The 27,798-nt window shown below is 34.4% G+C and overlaps 1 protein-coding gene across 4 annotated transcripts in view; it reads right to left on the bottom strand.

Annotated features, from left to right (window-relative positions):
* LOC148954259 (uncharacterized) overlaps positions 1-25,408 on the bottom strand; it is a 128,889-nt gene extending 103,481 nt beyond the window's left edge. For 3 of the 4 annotated variants that reach the window (XM_089086117.1, XM_089086116.1, XM_089086114.1), the window contains exons 1-3: positions 25,300-25,348; positions 7,650-7,729; positions 3,762-3,957 (exon numbers count right to left, since the gene is read on the bottom strand). In XM_089086117.1, coding sequence (XP_088942243.1) covers positions 3,762-3,957; positions 7,650-7,669 — 216 coding nt within the window. In that variant the 5' untranslated portion in view covers positions 7,670-7,729; positions 25,300-25,348. Of the gene's footprint in view, positions 1-3,761; positions 3,958-7,649; positions 7,730-25,299 lie in introns of all 4 variants that reach the window. The other variant, XM_089086115.1, reaches the window with a different exon arrangement.
* Between the last annotated feature and the right edge of the window lie 2,390 nt (positions 25,409-27,798).

A 27,798-nucleotide genomic window follows, 5' to 3' on the forward strand; every position in this document is an offset into this window, starting at 1 on the left:
TTGTGGGTGAAAAAGATAATTACTTCAAGTTGGAAGATGGTTTTAGGAGGAACATTAAGAAAGTAACTTGCTCTTAAATGATCTTTGAAAAGTATTTCTTGCTGTTGGGACACTCAAAAAGCTGTAAAGTATAGTTGTGGGTGAAAAAGATAAGTACTTCAAGTTGCAAAATGGGTTTAGGAGGGACATTAAGAAAGTAACTTGCTCTGAAATGGTCTTTGAAAGGTATTTCTTGGTGTTGAGGTATCCAAAAAGCTGTGAAGTATAGTTGTGGATGAAAAAGATAAGTACTTCAAGTTGGATAATGGGTTTAAGAGGGACATTCAGAAAGTAACTTGCTCTGAAATGCCTTTTGAAAGGTATTTCTTGGTGTTGAGGTATCCAAAAAGCTGTAAAGTATAGTTGTGAGTGAAAAAGATATGTACTTCAAGTTGGAAAATGGGTTTAGGAGTGACATTAAGAAAGTAACTTGCTCTGAAATGGTCTTTGAAAGGTATTTCTTGGTGTTGAGGTAGCCAAGAAGCTGTAAAGTATAGTTGTGGGTGAAAAGATAAGTACTTCAAGTTGGAAAACGGGTTTAGGAGGGACATTAAGAAAGTAAATTGCTCTGAAATGGTCTTTGAAAAGTATTTCTTGGTGTTGAGGTATCCAAAAGCTGTAAAGTACAGTTGTGGGTGAAAAAGATAAGTACTTCAAGTTGCAAAATGGGTTTAGGATGAACATTAAGAAAGTAACTTGCTCTGAAATGGTCTTTGAAATGTATTTCTTGGTGTTTTGTTATCCAAAAAGCTGTAAAGTATTGTTGTGGGTGAAAAAGATAAGTAGTTCAAGTTGTAAAAGGGGTTTAGGAGTGACATTAAGAAAGTAACTTGCTCTGAAATGGTCTTTGAAAAGTATTTCTTGGTGATGAGGTATCCAAAAAGCTGTAAAGTATAGTTGTGAGTGAAAAAGATAAGTAATTCAAGTTGCAAAATGGGTTTGGGAGGGACATTAAGAAAGTAACTTGCTCTGAAATGGTCTTTGAAATGTATTTCTTGGTGTTGAGGTATCCAAAAAGCTGTAAAGTATAGTTTTGGGTGAAAAAGATAAGTACTGCAAGTTGGAAAATGGGTTTAGGAGGGACATTAAGAAAATAACTTGCTCTTAAATTGTCTTTGAAAGGTATTTCTTGGTTTTTAGCTATCCAAAAAGCTGTAAAGTATAGTTGTGGGTGAGAATCATAACTACTTCAAGTTGCAAAATAGGTGTAGGAGGAGCATTAAGAAAGTAACATGCTTGTCTTAGTCGATTACGTAATTCTATGCCTATAAATGGATTCCCGTCATGAGCTCCTGATAGGGTTCTACCGATTATGTAATCAATTTCTCAGAAATCCAATTATCTTAGTTGATTAAGTCATTCTGTGCCCATAAATGAATTCCCGTCATGACCTTCTGATAGGGTTCTACCGATTATGTAATCAATTTCTCAGAAATCCATTTGTCCTAGTTGATTATGTCATTCTATGCCCATAAATGGATTCCCGTCATGACCTTCTGATAGGGTTCTACCGATTATGTAATCAATTTCTCAGAAATCAATTTGTCCTTGTTGATTACGTCATTCTATGCCCATAAATAGATTCCCCTCACGAGCTCCTTATAGGGTTCTACCGAGTATGTAATCAATTTCTCAGAAATCCAATTGTCTTAGTCGATTACGTCATTCTATGACCGTAAATGAATTCACATCAGGACCTTCTGAGAGGGTTCTACCGATTATATAATCAATTAGGGGCCTTTCTACTTTTATTCTAATTAACGGCCTTTGTGATTAAGCGGTCATTTTTAAAGAATTGGAACAAAATTCGAAATTTCGCTTAAAGAGCAAGGTATTGAATAGGGGGCGAACCCCCCTAATATACGTAATAAAAATATATGAATATAGAAGTTCGTTACGTAAGTTAATTCGTAAGTTACAAATATTTATTACTAATTAAAACGTTCGTAAATAAAATTAAACAAGTTTCGAGAAAGCCATTTAACCAAATAAAAGTAAATTAATATGACAATTTTGTTTTAATTATTCATGTACGGTGAGCCAAGATCAAAACCTGCAATTATTCAAAAATGTTCAAAAATTAAATATAAAAAAACAAGTTTTTTTAACTGAAAGTAAGGAGCGACATTAAAACTTAAAACGAACAGAAATTATTCCGTATATGAAAGGGGCTGTCCCCTCGTCAACGCCTCGCTCTTTACGCTAAAGTTTGACTTTCTCACAACTCTATTATTTTTTTTTAACAATGAAAAACTTTAGCGTAAAGAGCGAGGCGTTGAGGAGGGGACACCCCCTTTCATATGCGGAATAATTTCTGTTCGTTTTAAGTTTTAATGTCGCTCCTTACTTTCAGTTAAAAAAAATTGTTTTTTTTTATTTAACACAGGAAAAAAATCATTTTTCAGTGCAAATCTCTCATACTCCTTACACAGAACCTTCATTCATATGAAATGAATAAAATGAAGCAATGAAAAAAAAAATCAATACCAAGACCAATTACTCAGAAAGGGGGTTATGTTCTTATAGCTTTATTATAGTTGAAAAATAAAGCTAGCCCCAAATCCCTAAGTTTTTTATATAAGTACCAATTTTAAGACAATTTTAAGATATTACCTTCCTCCTAGACTTTGAAAAAGATCTTTCCGGGGGATATTTCATTGAAAATAGTTAGAAAAAAATACATCGATACGACAATAAATTATTTTGAAAAGGGAGACGATAATACACGATTTTAAATTACTCAAATGAACGAATTTTACGAATGACATGGATGAAGAAATGATTATTTCCTGTCAGAAATGAAAAAAAAATTGTACGACGGTGAGTAGGGAAAAAAATTTTGGAGTTCAAATCAAGTTCAAATTTTATTTTTAACGTTCAAAAACAAATGAATAAAAACTTTCAAACAGAGACAAACTTATAAGGGTTTACAATCACGCGAAATTCCACATAACTACTTATATATTAAACCAAATATACAGTTAAACCCGTTAAAAATAAATCAAAATGAATGACCAATAAATAAATAATAAATAACATAAATAAATAATAATAGAACTAAACATAAAAGAAGCTGAAAACATCTGAATTACAAATAATAATAGACAAATAAAATATAAAAGAAAAATAGATATAACGAAACCAGTCTCCATCACTCATAATTACTCAACTATCCCCCCTCCCCAACCTGCCCTCAAAACGAGACCTTACCTCCCCAGCCCGATTTTCCACCATAACCCACCTTTCCTCTCCTAAAAGATATAAAAAGCTAAACTGGCATACAAATAGCCCACAATATGCCAATACATAGTGTGATGAGGATTTGACAAACACCAAGATCGGACGATCCACAAAATGACTGAATTAGGTGGGTTCACAATCTCATTTGTTTAAGACTCTCGATTTTTCCCCCATGGTAGAACGCTTAAAAGATGCTTGTAGTAAATCCATTGGACTAAATACATACTGTTTTCCACGAAGAGAGAAAATATTGCACAAGACAGAACATGCGGAATAACGAAGACTCAGTTAGTCTTTCTAGTATATGACGTTTATATAGAAATTCGCAAGATAAAAAGTATTCCGTATGTTTTGCATCTATTACAAAACAGATCATCATTGGATAATATAGCAGCATCTCAGGTGTTGAAAATGTCTAGATATAGCATACTTAACTATATAGACTTAATAGATAAACATGAAGTATAAAATTATAAAATTACCAATAGATGGTTCTGCTCATGGAATTTCTCAAAACTTTCTCCACAGCCATTAGAGCAAATGACTCTCTTATGATCGTTCTCAATATGCTCAAGTATAAAATCCCGAGGAAAAGGTTCCTCACACTTTTCACACAATTGCAGATGCTTCAAACAATGTATTGTATGCAAATTGAAGTTCACTTCCACTTCTTTTCGACTGGAAAAAATTATTAATATCGTAAATGAGTAATATACAAGATACTCAGATAGTATGTAAATTGAGATAGTAGTTAGGATACCAAGGGTAGTTTTATGTATCTAATAGTGTAGGTTAAATTGCCACAATGTATTTCCTTTGTATGATTTTTATGTTTTACGACTTAGAACAATAAGTTAGAAATTAAGTTACTAGGACACAAGTTACTAATTAAGTTACTAATACGATAGTAAGAAAATTCAGATAGCAATATAGCATGTTCAGATTTTAGCTGGGTTAGTATGGATTCAAAGCGTACTGTATCTCCATCGCATAGTTTTTTTTTAAGTATTGTGATTGTTTAGTTAGGACAGTAAGTTACTATTGCTAGGGAATAAGTTACTAGGGAAGTTATTCAGATAATAAGTGATGCTACATAGTGAGGTAGCAAATTTGGATTTGAGTTGGGATACTAAGGGTATTTTAGGCAGTCGTCTAAGCGATTGCATATCTAACAGTTGCTTTTATAAACAATGCAGTTTCAATCAGTTATGAGTTCCAAGTTGAAGCAAGCTGGGCCGCTTTAAATTCGACATTTATTTAATCGAAACTTGTGCAAATAATAAAACTCTTGCTGCTGAATGCTTGCACTTCATTTGAAGAAATTAGCCAGAAAAAGATAGGTGTTGTTTACTCTTTCTGAAAGCTCTCTATAGATTTTCATACGTAAGACACGTCATTGCACACTTTCCATTAATGGTGTCTCGGGAGGGGTTCTCGTTTTGACAGCTGGAGAGGGTCTGCAGCGGGGGGTAGCATGGCACCAAAAGAAGGATAAAATACCAGGGATATTTGAAAAGGAAATAATATTCTGTAAACATGCAAAAACTAAGGGTTTACACCGGTTGAATAACTTGTAAATTAGTAAAGTCGCAAGAAGAAAAGGGCAGGCAGACGTATAACGGGCATGAAAATAGAGAAGAGACTGCTTCTAGTCCAAAATCACATGGTTGAACGATCTTGTCTGTATTTTACAATATCTTTTATACAACCCACCTACTTTTTGTTCTTTTGGCGAAATTGGGCCCTCCCACACATATTTCCCCTTACGAAACAAATTTCTGCTTACATAACTGAGCTATTCCATCTCTTGGGGCTCTTTATTTTTTGAATTTGCAAAAGTAAAGGGTTACACAGGCTGACTTTAGCTAGGATGGTCGAATACTTTTTTTTCTTTTTTTAATGCTTTTCTAGCATGGCCGTATCCAGGGAGGATTAGGGGGGTTTGAATCCCCCCCCGAAGTGTTGTCTGAATAGTAAAAACATAACAAAAATGAATATAAAAAAACTGTATATGTTTTTTGAAGTTTTTTAGGACCTCTCCCTCCCCCGACAGAAGAATCCTGGGTACGGTCCTGATTCGTAGAGCTAAAAGGAAAAGGTTGGTAATTATCATTTCCCCCTCCCCGAGAAAAGTACAATCACTAATACTTGTAATAAGCATTAAAAATAAAAAGCCTTATCTCTTAGCTGATATTGCAAGTAGAAAATATATATTGTTTTTTTTTTCTGTTTATTCAATGTCAGTTGATAAGAACTGATGATGTCATTTAAGAAATATGAGAATCACTTAGTTTTATCAAAAGGAATTATCGAATAATTTTATCCGATTCTCAAATGATATTTATTAACTACGTATATCATAATTGCATGGTAGTAAAACAAATGGTAGTAATATTGCTCCTTGCTTTGCTTTGTAGAAAAAACTGGAAAAGTCCTTTTGAATTAACAATAACAATAATTGTAATTAAACAAGCAATATAGTAATGAAAATAACGAATGAAAAAGTGGTTAAGCAGTGCAAGAGTGTATATCAACTTCGAATCCAAACTAATGTCAAAACTTTGTTCCAACCAAAAATATTTGGAAAAAATTGCTACAACAACTACAGCAAATTCATACCAGAGAAAAGCCAAATGTGGCTGCTTCACAGGCTCTATTTATATTCCTATTCCATCTCGCCCACTTTAAACGTTTTACTCCTTCCCCAAATATTCACCAATATCTGAGAGAAAGGTTGAAATGGCTAGAACCTGTTCAGAGGATGAAGGATGACACTACAGATTCCCGAAGATTGTCCTCTTCGGCCAGCCATCAAGGGCTAAACGGAAAGCAAGTCGTCCTTGGTTGGTGTGGTAGTATGTCGTAAGGAGAGATTCAAGGGAAATGGAAACTTCCCAGAGGGTGTAAAGAGGGAGGCTTTGAATAGATTGGGATGGAGAAGAAGCGTGCTCAGCTGTGTTGGCCTCAAGTGGCTGAGTACTGTGGTGAGTTGTTAGTAGTAGTAGTAGATATTCAAAAGGGTTTAGACACTTTAATAATCTCATCCCATCCTAATTAAGAGCCTTTTGTGTTTCACTATAGCTAGGACGTAGACAAAAATGACTCTGTTTTATTATCCACATCCTACGGATTGACAAAGACTATATCCCATCCATAGAGTAGCCCTACTAAATATACCACAGGGGACAACAGAAAGGGTGGACAGCCGAAATTAGGCTGAGCTGTCTGTACCGAAAAAGTTTGTTTTATCTTTTTTTTGGGAAGGGGGGGAGTTCAAAGATGCAGTACAAACAGTCTTTGTGCAGAAATTTAAATTTGCAGCTATTTCAAAAAATCAAACAATGGGATATAATACATTATGAATAAAAGAAAAAAAAATCAAAATTATCTCTGGAACTAAATAAAATGCAGGAAAACGAACAGAATAAATTGATAGAGTGTGTCTTGGTTTTGAGCCCATAGTCTAAGAGAACACATTTGATACTGTGTGGGATTGAACCACTTCATTCATAGAGAATAGCTTTTGGCCTCAAATTATTAAGCTTTGTGTTTAACATTTATTAAGATTTTAAAATAAGTTAGTCTTTAATATTAGAAAGGTCTAAATCAAAATATGCTCTTAGCTTTCTTTGAGGTAAGGCGTAGTGACACAAAATAAACGCCTACTACTGCTAATTTCAGTCATTGTCCAGCCACTGGCCATCCTGTCTTGTGTCCAACAATAAGGCAGCGTGTTTTGTAGAATATACTGCTAAGATTGGGTGTACTGAAGTATACTGCCAATATTGGCTGTCAAATCATACCCGAGGGCTGACCCCCTTGAACATATGAAGCTCCAATTATGGTGCAAGAAGATCCATTGAGAAGGAAACTAAGGAGGGGACGGGAACAAGTTCTCTTGCTAGTACTGTTTTTTTTTTATCCTGTGTTACTTTCCACAGATGGCTGGCAAGTGGTGGATGACTCTCTCCTGTCTTTTTAGGGAAAAATTTTGCATGCCTAAGTCAGTGTCAAGTTGCCAGGTGGGGTCCTCAGGATTGGAGAAAACAATGGTGGATACCTTGAATCTACCAGGGTAGGCTCTTCCCCAATGGGGAAACAAGAGATAGACAAATATACTCAAAATACGATGCTTAGGGGGGACACTAATAACCCAGCAGCTAAGCTATTGGTGTTTTTTTTTTTGGGGGGGGGGACAATAGGTCTTTGTGGCCAGAGCATCAACTAAGTACTGTGAGTTCACTGATAAGAATAATAATAATACTGATAACAACTCGTTGAAGTGCAACAAAAGCTGAAACCTGAAATTAAAAAAAATTGAATTCATACAAAAAAAATTGGAAACATAAATTCTATTTTCAAATTCTTACCAATTATCACAGAATCCCATTGTTGTTTCAGTATCAGGCTTCTACTATATCAGCAAAATTACATTTGTCAGGTTACCAACCTAAAATTGAAATAATTTTGAATTTTTTGGAATTCTATTATTTTTAGTTTAATTTATTATCCATTTTAGCTTCTGTTTACCTTAGGTTCAATTTATTGTTCTGGTTCCATTGCAACTAAAACCTCGTGTAACTGAATCCTTGTGCAACTGATCCCCTGTGTAGCTCAACGCTTGTACAACTCAACCCTCATTTAACTGAACTCTCATGCAACTGAACCCTTGTGCAACTCAGCCCTGTTTAATAGAGCCCTTGTGCAACTCAACCCTGTTTAACTGAACTCTTGAACAATGCAACCCCCATTCAACTGAACCCTTATTCAGGTCTCTATTTTGGAAAGTGTTTTTTTTTTTTTATTAATATTTAATAGAATAAAAATGACTTGGTTTTACACAAACCCATGCGCTGACGAAAGTAAAAGGTACAGCCACAAATCAGTCCTGGCAAAATAGTCATTTTCTAAAAAGGGAAGTGGGAGGAAGTTAATGACTCCCTTACCCCCATGCCTGAAAATCGTTGAAACTTGTTACCCTTGGTATTTTCCCCCCTTAGTAATATGCCCTGAAAGTTTCAGCTAAGACACAAACCATGAACTTTTTTCTTTAAAGCTGTCCTCCACCTCTCCTTCTTTGATGGAGGAGGGTGGAAAATTACTTTATATGCCTTGCTTGAGATCCTATGAAAGGCTCAAAACTCGAAAGCATATGACAATATTGCAAGTCAATTAAAAGTTAAAATGAGCATCATAAAAAGGAAAGGATTGATCTGTCACGAATGTTCATAGTTTACAATAAAACCAAAAAAAAAAAAAAAAAACTTTATGAACCATGATTTTGGCAATAGATCAATTTCTGAAAATTTGGAAAAATTCCGGGGTTAGCCAGATGGGTAATATAAGTTAGAAAGTGTAAACAAAGCAAGAAGCTAATTTTGAGCTTATAATCAGTGCTAGCTCAAACTTATTCTTATACCTTGAGAGGTTGGAGGTTGACTTGAGTCTAACAGGGATTGATTGATTTAAATGACGGTCGAGTTAAATGGAGCTTCAGTGAACAAGGGCTCAGTTAAATGGGGTTGAGCTGCACAGGGATTCAGTTGAATGAGGGTCCAGATAAATGGCATCAAGTTGCACAGGGGTCCAGTCGCACAAGGATTCAGTTGTATGAAGTTCAGTTACATGACCACCTATTCATTCATAGTAACTTATGATTGTTTAATTTTGACTTATTAAATTACTTTATTTCTGTGTTATTTAGATTTTAAGATTGCTCTTTGTTTTAGTTTGAATTTTTTTTTTGCCTATGAAACACAACTTAACAGTGTAATTGAAAAGCATTTAAAAAACCATTTTCTGCATTTTTTTACTAACGATCTAAAATTTTATACTGCAATTTAAATTTCTGAAAAAAAAACTCCATATATACTAAAATTTTTCCCTGTCCATAGTTTTTTTTTTTTTTTTTTAAAGAGAGACCTGATTAGCAACAAAACACCTATGAGCAGGGATATTTTCTATGTGATGGTTGGCTTTGTGCTAGGTTTACAGCTTGAGTATTTAAGCTAGAAAAATGAAACTTATGAAATGGTCTTAAGTCCTGCATATTAGTTGGTGATTATAATGTTATACAGCTTTTTCCTGGAAAGAGAAAGGATATACTAGGCCCTCTCTGAGAGGGGACGTATTCACTCAGATTTGGCCAAGCAAGACCCAACAGGTGAGGGCCATTTGCCCTCACTACTAAATACAAATATAAACGAAATTATCAACACTATAATTAAACTAAATACTAACAACACAAATTAAAACACTAAGGTAGTAGTGAACACTTCTAAAATTCACTGAAACTAGTATTGGAAACAAGATATTATTTTTCCTAGCCTAAGACATAGTTGAGGACCAATAGGATGAGACAAGTGTGATATCTCTCTTCCCAGCTTCTTATTGAGAAATCCAGCAGCATAGTCTCACAATAACAGAAGGCAGAAACAGAATGGATAATAAACAGAAGAAACAGAATGGATTGAAAAATGCTTGCTAACATGCTGAATGAGTGCTGTTTGCACTTACCTGTTGGAGGTTGGTGTCATCCTCTTTTTAGGTAACACTATCTCTTCCTGGCACTGCCCTTTCTTGATGCTTTTATAACAAGAATTATAGCTTTGAAATTTCCATTATTTTCTCAACAAAATCTGAGGACCCTATGTTTTACAAAAAACATCTTTCAGTGCATTTTCTAGACATTTGTTGAGAGAAGGATGTGAGAATAATACTAGTGGTGTTAATTCACAAAATTTATGAGGGGAGATGTACTTTTCAATATCTAGAGCAAGGTAAATTTGTTGCTCTTTTCAATGGAAATACAGAAGAAATGACAACTCTAGGTTGTCACTGGGTTCAAGGTAAATTGTTATATTTTTTTCTTTGTTAAATAAATTTTTAGTGTTTGACTAGTTTATTACGAATGAATTAACATGGATTAATTTCACATACCCTTTCAAGCTTCATTGCTTTTTCTCGCTGCCGAAATCTAAATAGTATTTATTTTAATCATAAATACATCTAACTTTTCCTTTAATACTTCTAATAAATGAAACCACTGTTTAACTTAACAATGCTTGTCAAGTAATCCAGCAACTACTCTAGATTTTGTCACAAAAACAAAGTATGTAAGGTTCTGCAGATGCTTATGTGATTAATTCTTTGTGATTAATCCTTAGTTCTTTCTTCTTGTACCATACAATTGCTGAAGGGTTAATTTTTGTGCACAGTACAAGCAATAACACAATTAAATTTTCTCTTATGGCAAAACCCCAGTAGATGGACAATACATTATCAAATATCTTGATTGAAATATATGGCAGGTTTTAAACCTCAGATACAAGGTAGACATTTGGGATTGGGGACTAAAATCTTTTTAAAGTTTTTTTTAGACGCTCAAGCTTAAGCTAAAGTTGGACTGCCCTTGTAGCCTGGCCATTTAAATACAATATTATTCCTTTACAATACTTACCTTAAAATTACCTTAAATTGCAGCTAGGAGCAATCAAAGGATTTCTCCTTGTAGAGCTCTGGAATGCTGACTAGTTGTATGCAAGGTTCACTGGTGGCCAGGTGCTGTTACATCTTCAGTAGCATCCCAATTGAGTTTACACTCTCTGGAGGACCACTCAGCATCTAGCCTTTGTTTAAAAACATCAATGGATTCAGCAGTAACTGTTTCATTAGATAATTTGGTCCAATTGTTGACAATACATGTTGAGAAGAATTGAGTACAGACTCTAGATGTTGTAGATTGCTTGACAAGTTTCAGGTGATGACCTCTAGTTCTTGAATTGGTACCAACAGTGGGGAATAATGCTGGGAGATTATTAGCCCTTAATAACTTGTAGGGTAAAATGGCATCCCTTCTATTTCCCCTGTAAACAAGTGTAGGGAAATTCAGCTTTGATAGTCTTATCTGGGTAGGAAAGCTCCTGCATGCCAGATGTCACTTTGGTGGCATGTCTCTGCACATCTTCAAGAACTTTCGTCTTTTTTAAAATATGGAGAGGCAAGAGACATTCCAACTTCAAGCTTAGGATGCACAAGTCCCTTATAAAGAAGACTGATGACTTTAGGGTAACAAGTGGAAATAGTATGCTTAATCAGTCCCAAGGTCAAACTAGACCCAGCAGTTCATTATATTGTCTTACATATTGAAATCGTCTATGATTGAGGGGCTTTGTTTCATCTTTAAGATACTGTCTCCAAGATTGAACAGTATTTCCCAAGATTAGACTCAAGCTAAAATGTGCATTTATGATTAGGACCTCCAATTAATAACAAGTGCATTTAGAATAGTTGGTATTGTAGATGGCTGAAATATTAAAACTTATGACACATAAATTACAGAAATTTAGATTAAATTTAGTTGTTTAAAACCAACTTTCTGAGTGGTATAGAACTACTAAAGTTTTTATGGTGGTTTAACTAGTTTAACTAGACTAGTTGAGGGTTCTAGAAATTAGTTGAGTTAGGTGGATGAAACTAATACCCTGGGAAGGTATTACAAACCCACTATCTCTGCCCTTTCCTTATTTTTACAGCTTCAAACATTGCATACATAAATGGTCCATAGGCTACCTATCTAAATTTTGAGAAAAAAATATTTTATTTTAATTTTGGGTTTTCAGTCTCTTTTAATTGGCTATATTTTTTGAAAACACAATTCCTTTTAATTCAGCAGGATGTAAACCATATCAAGGTCTTTTCCTAATTTAAGAAGAAGATTTACAAATCCATAAGTCCTTGCAAATCAGGACTGAGCAAAGGTATGAGGCTCAAAATAATTGTTTGAGTAGTAGATCTATTTCTTAAGGTTTCACTTTATTAACAATAAAAATTTTAAAAGGTCATCAAATGCAATTGCTCTTTGGAGGGGGGTAGAGATTGTGCTTCAAAATAAAATACCTCCCTGGGGGATCATTCCAATTCTGGATCTGCTTCTGAGAGTTTAATTCATCTAACTCAGCTACTTTTCAAATCAACAAAAGCCCCTAATCTAATATTTTATCAATATATTTATTAGCTGTATTGGTAGATTTGCTGCAGTGGACTACATCTAAGAGAAACATGCAAATAAAACGAAATTGACAGCATTGAATTTCTTATTTTATCCTCTTTCTAAATATAGACTAATGGTTACTTTCTGACAATGCATTCCAACCCACCCCCTGATGGTCCCACATATAGCTCAAGGATATATATAACCTAAAAAAATATACTCCAACAATGAAACTCTTACTATATAATATGTGGCATGTTTTCATTAATCAGATCATCATGTTTCCTTCCTTTGTTATCCACATTTTCAAGACATTTCAAGTAATATTTCTATTCAACAATTGTGGTGAAATATCTTGGTGGAAAGTTTCTTGCCCGGTCAGGAATGTGAGAAAATTAGTTAGCAAAGAAATAACAAATAACATAAGATGCAAAACACTGGAGAAACATACAATTAGATATAGATTGATATCTGGGCCAATCAGTAATTTTTTTGATTTACTGATGATTGAGAAAGCTCAAAAATAGGCATACCTTTATAATTAAAATTTCATCCTGAATCCAAATGTAACACTCATTTTTTTCAAATTTACTTACCCCCACCCCCTAATGGTCAAACATATACCCTGAATTGTGTGTATGCAATGAATTTTCAACTTTTTTGACAAACAATCAAGTCAATCATAGACAGCATGCTAGTGCTGCCTAAGTAAAGAACAATGTGGGCACAATGTGTGTTTTTTTTTCTCCACCCGGGCACTTCGTATGAAAGGAGTTGTCGTAGAAACTTTGAAAAAGGTTCATTCGATTGGAAATTGGAGTTGCTATTGCCCTTTTTAATAGTGAAAAGTGACTGAAGGGCAACTAGCCCCCCCCCCCACGCCCATCATTCCCCCAAACACATCCAATCAAAATTTTGAGATAGCCATTTTATTCAGCATAGTTGATTTCCAGATAGAAAATATGTTTTTTAGGAGGACACTCCCCCACAACCCTCAGGGCAAGGGTTTTAAGTTATGCCCTGGGGGCATAAAGGTTTTTATAGAAGGTGTGGTCGTAGAAACTTCGAAACAGGCTCATTTGACTGAAAATTCAAAGGGCTAGTACCCTTTTTAATAGTCAAAAGTGATTGTAGGGCAACTAGCCCCCCCCCCCACGCCCACCATTCCCCCAAACACATCCAATCAAAATTTTGAGATAGCCATTTTGTTCAGCATAGTTGATTTCCAGACAGAAAATATATTTTTGACACTCCCTATAACCCTTAGGGCAAGAGTTTTAAGTTATGCCCTGGGGGCATATAAGGTTTTTTATAAAAGGCGTTGTCGTAGAAAATTCAGAACAGGCTCATTCAATTGAAACTTCAAAGGGTTGGTACCCTTGTTAATAGTCGAAAGTGATTGGAGGGTAACTAGCCCCCCCCATGCCCATCATTCCCCCAAACACATCCAATTAAAATTTTGAGATAGCCATTTTGTTCAGCATAGTTGTTTTCCAGATAGAAAATATGTTTTTGAGGAGGACACTCCCTCACAACCCTCAGGGCGAGGGTTTTAAGTTATGGCCTGGGGGCATATAAGGTTTTTATAGAAGGTGTTGTTGTAGAAACTTGAAAACAGGCTCATTCAGTTATGAATCAGCTATCAGCCGAGTAGCATCGTTTGGCTAGTGCTTTTAACCTAGGTTGATGTGAGATAAAATGAATTGCAATAGCAAAGTGGGCGGAGTTTTGTTCTGTGAATGCGAACAAGTTCTTTTTATGTAAGGAGTCTGCTAATTAATGATTACGCATAAACAGAAGTCAATTTATTAGCTGAGGTTTCCAATGCGAAGATTTGAAGAGTTTCTGTTTGGCAATTTATGTGTTAGCCGTGCATTAACGGCTTAGCGAACTGCACGACGGTACTTACGTGGATAAATAAGAAGTAGTTTTTCCGGTAAGAATATTCTAATTTTTTATTTACTTGTTTGTGATGACGAGGAATAAGCGTAAACGTAAATCAGAGGACCAATTTGGATCGGTTTCGCATGACGAATCTGGGCATTCATCTTCAACGCAAAAGTCAATAAATCGTGCTTCGATCCAGGCATTAGCGGACGATTTCTCGAAAATTCTTGAAATTGTAACGGAGTCTCAAAGTACATTAAAATTAATTGACACGAGATTGGCTAATCTAGAAAATCGAGCAATTTCTGTGGAAAATGCTCAAGCTATCTTACAATCCAATGTTGCTCAAGTTGGTAAAAATTGCGATGCAGTACATGAATAAGTAATTTCACTAAAAACGCAAATGCATATTGTATCCACTGAAGCAAAATATTACCATGAAATGACGTCTTCGTTGTCGGCAAGATTGATGTCAGTGGAATATTTATCTACAGAAAATAATATTATTGTGTGGAATAAGGTTTGTAATTATGTAGCTAGTGCTAAAAGTTTATTTCTAAAGATACATGCCAATGGTTTGGAATTAACAAAAGGTTCCAGAATTTACAACTGTGGCGAATAATAAAGAGCAATAGTTTGTCAAAGATAATGTCAATTCACGCTAGATGAAGATTATGATCTTACGTAATGGGAAAAAAACTTAAGAATAAGACTTTCGGTTCAAATACAGCTATGAATAATGTTTACGTCAGCGATGATGCTCCATTGTGTGTTCGTGAAGCACGGAAAAGACTTTACGAGACTAAATCTAAATTGAGAAGAAAGAGTATTCCAGCTTGGGTATCTAATACTGTTCCTCCCTTCATTCAGATTGAGAGAGATGGTGTTGGAAAAGTGAAATATATGTATAATGAGCCAATACCAGAGCTACTTGATTGTTGATTCTAGCATTTCATTTTGTTTTGTTTTGATGTTTAGAGTCATTTTTTGCTATTATAAGATGAATTTTGTATTCGTGGTTAGCGGCACTAGCACAAGTTTGTGCCTGATGAAGAAAACCATTTATATTTTTCATCGATTGCAATATCCTGTATTTTTTAATTTGAGTGAGATTTTTCCCTTTTTATTTTCCATGAGTTTTTTTTTTGTTATGTTATGTGGGCAGTGGGTGCAGCGGCGGGAAGTTTCTTTTGTACGAGACGGTGGAACGTGTTCTACTGTCTTGTATGGAGGGTTCCATGTTGTTGTACTTATCGTTTATGATGAAATGGCAGGGTGGTTTTCGTCGCTATTTATGTTATGTTGTATCTTTTTATTTTGTATTTTATTTATGATAAATTTTATTTTCTCTTTTTTTCAGTTTTTTTTCTTTTGTTATTGATTGCGGCCCTCCTGGATACTGGAGATCACTTGTAGTTGGTGTAAGTAGAGTTAATTTTTCCTTTGCCTCCTAAGCTTGTGTCTTGAAAAAATGAGTTGGATTATGACAATAATAGATTGAAAAAAACTTGAGAGAAATTTGTTGAGTTGGGATGTTGTGGGGAATGGGGTCTTAAATCCAGATTATGATGAAGGAACGATGGAGGATTTTCCAGTGGTTAAATATAAATTTCCAGTTGATATTGGAAATAAATCTACTATGGGTCAGCAAAGTTTGAGCATTTTCCATTTGAATTGTCAAGGTCTTTCTAGTTCATTTAATTTTTTAACCGAACTATGTAAGTTTTCTGAGTTGGATGTGCTTGCATTGAATGAAACTTGGCTTCGTAATCATACAATGAGTCTACTTGAAATTGATAGTTATGACTGTGTGATGCAGAATAGGGAATCACGATTACATGGTGGATTGGCTTTATATTACAGGAAGAATATTACAGTGAAAATACGGAATGATCTACGTGTTAATAAAGAGATGGTTTTTGAATAAATGGTGGTTGAACTTTGTAAGTCAGGAAAATTGTTCTTTGTGGTGGTTGTTTATCGACCTCCATCTGTAAATGTGCAGGAATTTAATGATTTGCTGGAGCGGCAAATGGATAAGTTGTCAGGTTTAAATCGCCAATGCTTTGTTTGTGGAGACTTTAATCTTGATCTATTTTCAGTAAATGTAAACCCGAGAGTTCGTGATTTTTTAAATGTTATGTTGGGTTACGGTTTAAGACCGACAGTTAATATATGTAGTCGAGTGACTTTGCGCTCAGAACCACTTTTGGATAATATATTTTTTAATGTGAAGTATGATTTTGCTGATGTTATTTTGAATGATGTTTCTGATCATTTTGGTGTTCTTGTTGTTATTAGAGAGTTTGGTGTCCCTACAGCTATGAATATACCACCACAAATTTCTGCATTGAAAATGGATGGTGAGGCTCTTAACATATTCAGAAGAAAATTAAAGAACACTCAATTTGACTTTTTAGAAAGTAGTGATCTGCAAGTGAATGAAAATTTTTCATTGTGGTATTCAGAAATAACTAAATTACTAAAAGAAATTTGTACAGTTATTAAAAAGCCGGCGTTTTATGTTACCCCTAGAAAACCCTGGGTTACTAGAGGACTGATGAAGGCCATATCAAATCGAAGACTGCTATATAAATATTCTGTAGTGTCTCCTGAGGCGAAAGTGAGATACCAGAAATATAATTGTGAACTTAATAAACTATTACGAGCAGCGAGAATTAAGTATTGTCGAAATGAGTTTAAAAAAAGTGCAGGTAATCCCAGGCGAACGTGGAAAGTAGTTTAGTCTGTTCTCATCTCTTCCAAAAGTTCAATTTTACCTGAAAATTTCAACACTGATGCTTCGATTGTAGATAATATGTGTTACCATTTTTCTATTGTTGGTAAACGGATAGCAAACTCCACGAGAAAATTTTCTGAGGATGGAACATACCACCAGTTTTTACCCGAGGAAAGTGATGTATCTGCATATCTGAAACCAGTAACTACTAGTGAATTACGTAACACATTGTGGAAAATGAGAAATAATGCTTCGGGTGCTGACTTCCTTTCATTGGGTGTACTTAAGTATGTTTTCTCAGAAATATGCGACCAGGTTTGTGTTCTATTTAATATGTGCCTAAAAGTTGGTGTTTTTCCCGATTTTATGAAAATTGCTACAGTGGTTCCGCTTTTTAAGGGCGGGAAAAACAATTTGCCGAATGATTATAGGTCTATTTCATTGCTGCCAGTTTTATTGAGATTTTTGAAAAATTGATTAGTGGCAGGATGGTTGATTTTCTACAGAATAAAAAGTATTTTAGTAAAACTCAGTTTGGATTCCGTAAAGCAATGTCGATAGATCAAGCTCTTCTTTTTCTCACGACTTTTGTGAACGATGCTCTGGACCAAGGGTGGAAAGTTGCATCTGTTTTTTTTTGGACATTTTGAAAGCCTTTGATGCAGTGGACCATGGAATTCTTCTGGTGAAGCTGAGGAATTGTGGTTTTCGAGGTATGTTTTATCGTCTATTGGAATCTTTTCTCCAGGATAGAAAGCAGTTTGTCAGTGCTGGTGAAATTAAATTGCAAGTTTAAAGTGTTGAATTTGGTGTCCCTCAAGGGTCTGTTTTGGGGCCACTACTGTTTCTTATATATATTGATGACCTGCGAAATGCTATCAATGGACTGTCTTTTGATTTAAAATGTCGTGATACTGGAGCATCAAAATCTATTTTGCCTCATTTTTCTGATGACGCGCATCTAACTGTTGCTGCAAAAACAGGGGAAATGCTTATACAGAATCTTCAGACTGGCATGTTAAACATTGAAAAATGGATGAGGGTTAACAGACTTCAGCTAAACAATGCAAAATTCCATTTTCTAATGTATGGGAGAAGTAGCAATTACTACCGTTGGATTGAAAAAAAAAAGTTAGGTGAAAATATTCTGCCTCGGGAAGTTTCGACAAAGTATCTAGGGGTGATTGTTGATGAGTGCCTTAACTTCAAAGAGCACATTTCATGTGTTAGCGGCAAAGTCGCCAGAAATATTGGGATGAAGAGGAAACTGAAGCACTTTTTTCCGAAAGACATTATGAGATTGCTTTATTTTTCTTTTGTTCACCCATACCTTCTATATGGTTGTCTTGTGTGGTCAAGCATGTTTTTAATTCACCTTCGTCCCCTTAGAAGTTTACAAAATAATGCCCTACGTGTTTTAACTGGAGATAATCATAATATGTCTGTTAGACATAGATATAATCAAGTAAATATATTCCCGATGGCTGGATTATTCCGTTTTTATAATGCTCTTTTTATGTTTAAATATACACACGCGTTATTACCTGAGTGTTTTAGGGAAATGTTTACAAGTGGTGTTAATTTTCATAATTATTCGACTAGAACATCAACGCTAGTTCGGCGACCTCAGGTTATTACAAAGCGATCCGTTTTTTCCATAAGACATGTTGGCCCTCGGGTATGGGAACCATTAACGCAGGCAATTTCAACAATTGATGAGCTAAATGAATTTCGTAGTAAATTAAAAGGACAGTGTTTGTCTACATATGAGTTTTAATCCTTGCTGGGCGAATTTTCTCTCAAGTGATTGTGACACTTTTTTTTTTTGGGAGGGCGACGAGGAGGTAGAATAGAATGAATTATTTTTAGTTTTGTGTCTTAGGTATCCAATTAGGTCGTGAAATTATTAGAAATTAATTTATTTCGTTCATTTTTATTTATTTATTTTCTTATTATTATTTTTTGTCCTTTTTTTTTTGGGGGGGGGGTCTAAGGCTGGCTGGTAGTAATTGTGTATGTAGGGTTTTGTAAAGGGTGATGTGTACCCATACAAGTTTAATAAACTTTGGGTTTTGTTGTTAATGTGTTATAATTTTTTTAATAAAACCTTTTTCTCTCAAAAAAAAAAAAAAATTCAATTGGAGATCAAAGGGTTAGTACCCTTTTTAATAGTCAAAAATGATTGAAGGGCAAATAGCCCCCCCCCACGCCCATCATTCCCCCAAAGACATCCAATCAAAATTTTGAGATAGCCATTTTGTTGAGCGTAGTTTTAAGTTCTGGAAATTATGTCTTTGAGGATAACAACCCCCCACAGCCCTCAGGACAAGGGTTGTAAGTTGTGCCCTCGAGGCATATAAGGTTTATATAGAACATGTTGTTGTAGAAAGTTCAAAAAGGGCTCATTTGATTAGAAATTGAAATGGCTTGTGCCCTTTTTAATAGTCAAAAGTAATTGGAAGGCAACTAACACCCCTTCCACACCCACCATTTCCCCAAACACATCCAATCAAAATTTGGAGATAGCCATTTTGTTCCACGCAGCTAAAGTTCAGGAAATTATACCTTTGAGCAGGACACTCCCCCTACAGTCTTCAGGGCAAGGGTTATAAGTTATGCCCTGGGGGCATATAAGTTTTTATGGAAATCTTTGTCACAGAAACTTGAAAAAGGGCTCATTCAATTGGAAGTTCAAAGGTCTAGTGCCCTTTTTAATAGTCAAAAGTGATTTGAGGGCAACTAGTCCGCCTCTCTTGCCCACCTTTTCCCCAAAAACATCCAATCAAAAGTTTTAGATAGTGATTTTATTCAGTGTTTTGGATTTCCAGAAAGAAATTGTATTTTTAAGGAGGACACTCCTCCACAGTCCTCAGGGCAAGGGTTGTAAGTTATGCTCTGGGGGCATATAAGGCTTTTACTGAACACGTCATTGTAGAAACTTCAAAAATGACTTGTTTGATTGGAAATTGAAATGGCTAGTGCCCTTTTTAATAGTTGAAAGTGATTGGAAGGCAACAAACACTGCTTCCACGCCCACCAGTTCCCCAAACATATCTGATCAAAATTTCTTGATAGCCATTTTTTTCCATAAAGTTTAAAGTTCAGGAAATTATACCTTTGAGCAGGACACTCTTCCCATAGTCTTCAGGGCAAGGGTTATAAGTTATACCCTTGGGGCTTATAAGGTTTTTATTGAAAAGGGCACCTAACCCCCCTCTCACGCCCACTTTTTTCAGAAACACCACTCAATAGCTTAAAATATCCTTTTTGTTTAACGTAGTTGAAATTTCTAGAAATTAGGTCTTAGTAGAAAAAAACCCAATCAGAACTTTTAGAGCAATGGTTGTAATATGGGCCCTGGGGGCATATAAGCTTTATGTAGAAAGCTGTTGTAGAAATTTCAAAAGGGGCTCATTTTATTGGAAATTGAAATTGCCCTTTTTAATAGTCAAAAGTGAGTGGAGAGTAGTTAACCCCCCTCTCATGCCCTCCATTTCCAAAACACATTCAATCAAAGCTTAGAGATAGCCATTTTGTTCAACGTAGTTGAAAGTTCTGGAAGTTATGTATTTAAGGATGACAAACCCCCCAGAGTCCCCAGGGCAAAGGTTGTAAGTTATGCCTAGGAGGCATATAAGGTTTTTAATGATAGAGTTGTTGTAAAAACTTCAAAAGGGGCTCATTTAACTGGAAATTGAGAGGGATAGTGCCCTTTTTAATAGTTGAAAGTGATTGGACAGTAACTAACCCATCTCTCATGCCCACCATTCCCCCAAACACATTCAATCAAAATTTTCAGATAGCCATTTTGTTAGACGTAGTAGAAAGTTCTAGAAATTAGGTCTGTGAGAATGAGAACCCCCCTCCACCCAGCCCTCAGGGCAAGGGTTGTAATTTATCCCCTGGGGGCATATAAGGTTTTTACTGTAGAAACTTCAAAAGGGCTCATTTGATTGGAAATTGAATGGACTAGTGCCTTTTTTAATAGTTGAAAGTGATTGGAGAAAGACTAATGCCCCTCTCACGCCCACCATTTTCCCACACACATCCAATCAAAATTTTGAGAGAGCCATTTTGTGTAACGTAGTTTAAAGTTCTGGAAATTAGGTCTTAGAAGATGACAACCACCCTCACAGCCCTTAGGGTAAGAGTTGTTATTTATGCCCTGGGGCCATATAAGGTGTTTATAGGAAGTGGTGTTGTAGAAACTAAAAAAAGGCTCATTTGATTGGAAATCGAAAGGCTTAGTGCCGTTTTTATTAGTCGAAAGTAATTGGAAGGCTTGACATTTTTATAGTAAAGATCAATTTGGGTATAAAGTATTATTTTGTTGTTGTTGTTGTTTAAACCAAGGCACTTTGTATCAAAGGAGTTGTCATATGAACTTCAAAAAGGGCTCATTCAATTGAAAATAAAAAGGGCTGATGCCCTTTTTAATAGTCAAGAGTGATTGGAGGGAAACTAATCCCCCTCCCATGCCCACCCTCCCATTTGACATTATGTTTAAAAACTAAATGTTGCCAAAAGATTAAATCAAAATGCACTGTGTCAATGCTAATTCCCAATAAGGCATCTCAGCAGTATCCCAAGAACAACTGAGGGTATTATGTTCAAACTTTCGGGGCTGCTTCTGGTCTTAAAATTTAACCATATCAAAATAGCGTAAGTGTATCCAAGCTATCAAAGAAAGTAATCAGATATTTTTGCAAATGGTATCAAGTTTCCTATGTCAGGTCAACTAAAGGAGGTATTAAAATATATTAAACAGTAATCTTTATGTTAAGATTTTTAAGAAGATGTATGTTGTTAAAAATTGCTGAAAACTTTCCTCCTGCATACAAATAACAAGCAAAACTGTAAAGACTTAAACAAACGAAAAGATTTAAAGTAGTATTTTGTTTTTCCCTGAATAGAGTATGCTAATATAAAACAAACAGAAATTAATAAAAAAAAAAATTTCCACAAAATAAGTTATTCAAAGAAAAGCAAAGAACTCCATTAAACAAAAAATGAGCAAAAAATAAAATCAAATAATCTACCAAGTGTGAAACTGCCACAAACTATCATGGATAAATAAATTAAACCCCAAATGAACAAAAATTAATATAAATAACCGAGTCAGACTCAAAACGAGAAGAAAATAACACAATTTGGAGTAAAAACCCCTATGCCTTTCTATGGCCAGAACAAAATTTGCACTTCACTGAAAAAATATAAATGTTTTTACTTTTATAACTTTAATAAATCAAATAATATTAAGATTTTGATTACTAAATATCAGTAAATGTATATTAAACTGACAATGCACATTCACTTCTATTTTTTCAGTAAAGTGCAAATTATGTTCTGGCCTTGGGAAGGCAAAGGGGTTTTGAGCCCACCTTATGTTAATTTCTGCTCGTTTTGGGTTTCATTTATTTATCAATGCTGATTTATGGTAGTTTCATGCTTGGTAGATTATTTGATTTTATTTTTGCTCAATTTTTTGTTTAATGGAGTTCTTTACTTTTCTTTGAAAAACTTATTTTGTGGAAAAAGTTTTTTTAATTAATTTGGAGAAAAGAGTGATGTATAGAAAATTTAGTGAATACATAGGATTCAGGTTATATATTTGACCATTAGAGGGGGCCTGTGGGAGTAAAGTAAATTTGTGACAGAAATGAACATTATATTTGGATTCAAGATGAAATTCTGATTTTTAAGATGTGCCTAATTATTAGCTATCTCAATAATCAGTTATAATTGCAGCAAATAAATTTACCACTATCTCACCTATGGGTATCTATCCCTGTCAGAATTTGTAACTTCTTAATTATAGTATAAACTTCTCAATTATGGCCTAGCAAAGTGCCTGGTAGCATTCTAATTTAGTTTTTTTTTATATCTTGGAGAGCAGTTGAGTAAGGTGAATGAAATTTTCTAGATTGTATCCCAAGCATTAATAATGTTTTTGGAAGATATTTTGAAATATCTGCCTCTACTCCTCTCTCCAGAGGGTACTGACCTTTTATGACCTTTAATAATTGTTGTGTTACAAAAGAGAAATCTTACAAGATAGATGTTCTGCTCAAGTTCTTTTAATTTTCATACTAATTTCACTACATGATAAAATTAACACTATAATACATAATACAACAAAAAATAAAAATATTTAAAAAAGGTGCCTACAAAATGATTTATACTTGAAAACCAGCACCCTTAAACAACAAAATAAAAATAAAAATAAATAATAGCATAAGAGCAACAAAAAAAGAAATGATAATTAGGAAAGAAAGAAATGTCTCAAATGAGGCAAAATAAATGTGTTTAAGTCTCAAGCCTTTGCCAAATCCCAATTTATAAGGTTTTAATAATCTGCAAAATTAATCCTGAGATCTAGGAAAAAACCCTTAATATGGCTGATAATTCTACTGAAATAACATAGCTTAGCAATTTCTACTGAATTAACATAGACATAGCTTAGCAATAACTATTTTAGGTCCTTGATTCATTCCTGAAAGACTTATTTAGGCTACATAACTCAACTAAGTTCCAAGACACCAAGAAACCTCTAAACTAGAACCTTACCAAAAGGATGAAAATACTTTCTGTATTTATAGCCTAGCATACATTCTCCCACATTTGGCAAATAACCAAATGTGGCATTCTAAGAAAATGTCACATATTGGAATTTTCTAAGGTTCTTTCTTAACTTTTCCCTTGAACTTATTGTTCCTTGTCTAGAATATAAAATGCTACAATAATTATTTGATCTTTTGCTTCCAAAGCAGGAATTTACCTTTAGCTGCTTAAAAACACTGGTAAATATGCAGTTGTCACCATAATTTAGCTAGGATGAATGTGAACACATCACTTGATGCCTTTTTTTATGCTATTTCATAATTCAATAATTGCTTTCAGGGGAAATTACATTTTGAACCCTTAACAGAGTCCACAAGGTAAAACATCCCATAATAACCAAAATTTCAAAACATGTTTCTAAAATAACTGTCTAGTGACAAAAATTCCTGTTTGTAGCTGATTCACAAGTGTCTACAGACTAAAGTATATCCTGGGAAGGTATTTTTGATTACTTATTTCCAATTCTTCTCCCTCTAGAAGGCAGTGACCTTTGCTGACCTTTAAAAATATGTGTGTTATAAAAGCAAAGCAAAATAGATCTTCTGCTTCAATGAAGTAGGCCTACAACAAAATTGTTTTCAGCTCCACAAATTTGCTTAATCTTAATTTATAAGGTTTTAAAGATATGCAAATACATTTCCTAAATTCTGAAAAAAAAACCATTGATGTGGCTCTCAAATAACAGAAATTGGTAAAGTTCTATGAAATCATATAGCTATTGAGTTAGGAATAAAGTGAATACACCATTCAATGCCTTTTTTATGCTGATTACAAATATAATAATCATTTATATTGGAAATGAATTTCAGCCCCCCCCCCCCCTTTATATAAACCTAACCTAACCCTGAAGTGGCATATATAGGGGGGGGCTGAAATTCATTTCCAATAGAAATGATTATTATATTTGTAATCAGCATAAAAAAGGCATCAAATGGTGTATTCACTTTATTCCTAACTCAATAATATGATTTTGTAGAACTTTACCCAGAAATTGCATTTTCTGAACTAAAGCCAGAGAAAAAAAGGTAAAGTTCTACAAAATCATATTATCAAGCTAGGACAAAAGTGAATACACCACTCAATGCCTTTTCTTATGCTGATTACAAATATAATAAGCATTTCTATCAGAAATGAATTTCAGCCCCCCCTATATTGGCCAATTCAGGGTTAGGTTGGGTATAGCCTATATAGGGGGGGGGGGGTGAAATTCATTTCCAATAAAAATGATTATTAAATTTGTAATAAGCATAAAAAAGGCATCAAATGGTGTATTCACTTTATACCTAACTCAATAATATGATTTTGTAGAACTTTACCAAAAAAAAACTGATAGCCTAACTGAAAATTAAGGTAAAATGTTGTTTTGTCAAAATTTCAATAGGTAGGCCTATAGACTTGACATGTAGGGTAAATTTTAAACTTACCTCTAATTTGCATCAGAAATAAACTTTACCCCTGCCCCCTAATGTGCAAATATACCCTATGCCCTGAATCAGTATAGGCCTATAGCCTGTAGGGGTGGGGGTAAAATTCGTTTCCAACAGAAATTATTGATATATTTGGAAAGAGCATAAAAAGGCATTGAGTAGTATTTGTAATAGCCTATTATGAACTGTCAAAAATTCACCATTTCAGGACCCTCTAGAGGAGAAGGAGTAGAGGTAAGTAGGCTACTTCAAAATACCTTCCCAGGACACACTTTAGCCTGTAGATCCATCCCTGACATTTTATATTTTCCTAACCTAACCCCTTTCTAAAATAGTCAAAAGTAGAATTTTACCATAAAGAGGAACAAAATCTATAGGGTTGCCTTTTTTAGTTACCTCGGAATCACAAATTAAACTGCACGCGATCCGAATTTTTGAAATTTTGCTTTGAATGCAAGTTTTGGAGTGCCAAATTTCGGAACACATCTTAAATTCAGGGGAATTCTTAGGGGTTTCGCAAGACTGGATTTTCGCTATTTTCTTAAGAAAATCGGTGAATAAAAAAAAAACACATCTGACTTGAAAAGTTGCCACCGCCACGGATAAGGATACACCCATAATAAAATGAGTTTCTTAAGCCATGGCATGGATTTTTAAGAAATGCCATGTATATGCATGAACTTTTATTAATTTTCTAAGGATTTTTGGAGGAAAACATGGATTTCTTTGATCTAAAGAGCAGAAAGTTGCTAAAATCATTCCAGCTTCACCAAAAAGTAAAGTTCAGTCTTCATGGCTAAATTTAAAATCTGGTGCCTGAATCTATCAATGAATACTGGGGTTAAGAAAAACTTGTGTTTCTTACACAAGTAAGCGAAAACCTTTTCGCTAGGATTTCTAGATTCTGTGTTTTCAGGATAGTAAAGTCAGCCCGAAAAAAAAATCCCAGATATTTTTTCACTAACAATGCTCAGAGCTCGTTTGTTCACTTTCTTTTGTATGGTAATATCCTATGTCATAATAGAAGTATGCAAGTTTAAACGAAATTAAGGGTAATTTCTAAAATCTTAATTCTTAGATTAAAAATCAACAACTGATCGCAATAATATTGCATTATTATTACTATACTACATTAATATTATATCATATAGATTATGTTGTTATTGTATCCTAAATTACTATGATATAAAATATGGATGAAGATATAAATAATGATAAACTACATTTTCGTGAAGGGGCTTTCCATCATTATAGGCAAATGCAAGTTACATTTTCTTTTGTATCAATTCCAAAAACTGCCAGAGGAAATTAAATGGGGTAGGTTTTTAAATACCTTATTACCACCAAGATAAAAAATTTTCAAGGTCCATGCGCGATATTTCCAAAATTCTTAAGTGACTATTTTTTTTACTATACTTGATGACATGACTTACAAAATGTGTAACCCAACCCAATCATTTTAAATATAGCTCTAAGCGATCAAATTCATAACTAAACACTACAATAGCAAAATTTTTGCTTAGTTAAATTCAGAAAATCTATTAAATCAGATTTCTAGGATTATTTCTTGTGTAAATTCACCCTAGATCTCTTTGCCCCATTGCCTGGATATAGACCGAGGCTATATACAAAAGTTTATTGACTTTTTCTTCAAATATATATTATTTGGTATTATAAACCAACTGTTAATGAGTAATACTGCTGCTACCAGTGCTTTCTCTGAAAACATCTTAACTATTCCTCCTTCATGTTTTGGAGTCCCCACCTTTCAGAACCAAACTTCACCACTGTCATTTCTATAACTTCCAAAATTCAGATCTTGGTTAGATCCTCTTCACCTTCACTTATTCCTAGTCTTGAACACTTAGTCTGCTTAAAATTTAGTTTAAAATCAGTTTATTTAGAATGTGAAGAAAATGCTACACTAACAAAATTCTCAGTTAATTGCGTTCAGAAAAATTATATTTATTGAAATTCAAGAGCTGCTTCGAGTCTAACGGCATCATATTCCACTACCATTCCCCTCAAAATACCTTGATATGCTTCCAGGCTATACAAAAATAAGCTTAGTAAATTTTTAATTTGTGTAATCTTATGGATTTATTTTTTGTCAACAGTTGATCCATAATCCCAAATCATGATCCCATCCTGTCATTAGGGGAGAGGGGACCTGGAATAAAGTTATACTTTTCAAGCTGCAGGACTGAAAGAATACCGTTCAGTTTCATATGCATGACTTGTGCATAAGGATGTACATTTCTTTTCTTAAGGATACCCTTGACGGTTAATCATTTTGATCAAAAGCATACGTCAATCAATTTATTAAAGCATGATTGACCATCTAGGAACCTGTTTGACGCTTGAATCAAGCGTTGACGGTGTTTGATAGAAAGTTTGAACGACTCAATCGGTTACTAGACGGTCAATCATGTTTTAATCAATTGATTGACGGATGCTTTTGACCAAAATGATTGACCGTCTAGGGTGTCCTTTAGTCTCGGTAAGCTACATTACTTCACCATTAGATAATACCACATATCATTTGAATAGAAAAATTGTATAGGATACTTTCTTTTTTAGATCCACAGATATATAATCAAGAGTCTGTCTGTCTGTTTTTCTATTTAATTGTTTATTCGTTCATCCAATGGTATCTTCAGTAATATCATACACATTTATTACATCAAAGAACTTGACAGACAACAAGTACAAAAAAGGAAAAAGAACAGGATGTATGCTCTGTTGTGAAGATCGAAAAAATCGTCCCCCAGCAGAAAATGAAGGTGAAGTCACCTTGATCCCCGTCCTAGAAAAACTATCCCTGAAAGTTCTGAATCGATGTCCTAGCCATT

The sequence above is a fragment of the Artemia sp. Qi Xiang Cuo genome, chromosome 3 (assembly GCF_049724085.1).
Source record: "Artemia sp. Qi Xiang Cuo chromosome 3, ASM4972408v1, whole genome shotgun sequence".
In the NCBI taxonomy this organism is placed as follows: Eukaryota; Metazoa; Arthropoda; class Branchiopoda; order Anostraca; family Artemiidae; genus Artemia; species Artemia sp. Qi Xiang Cuo.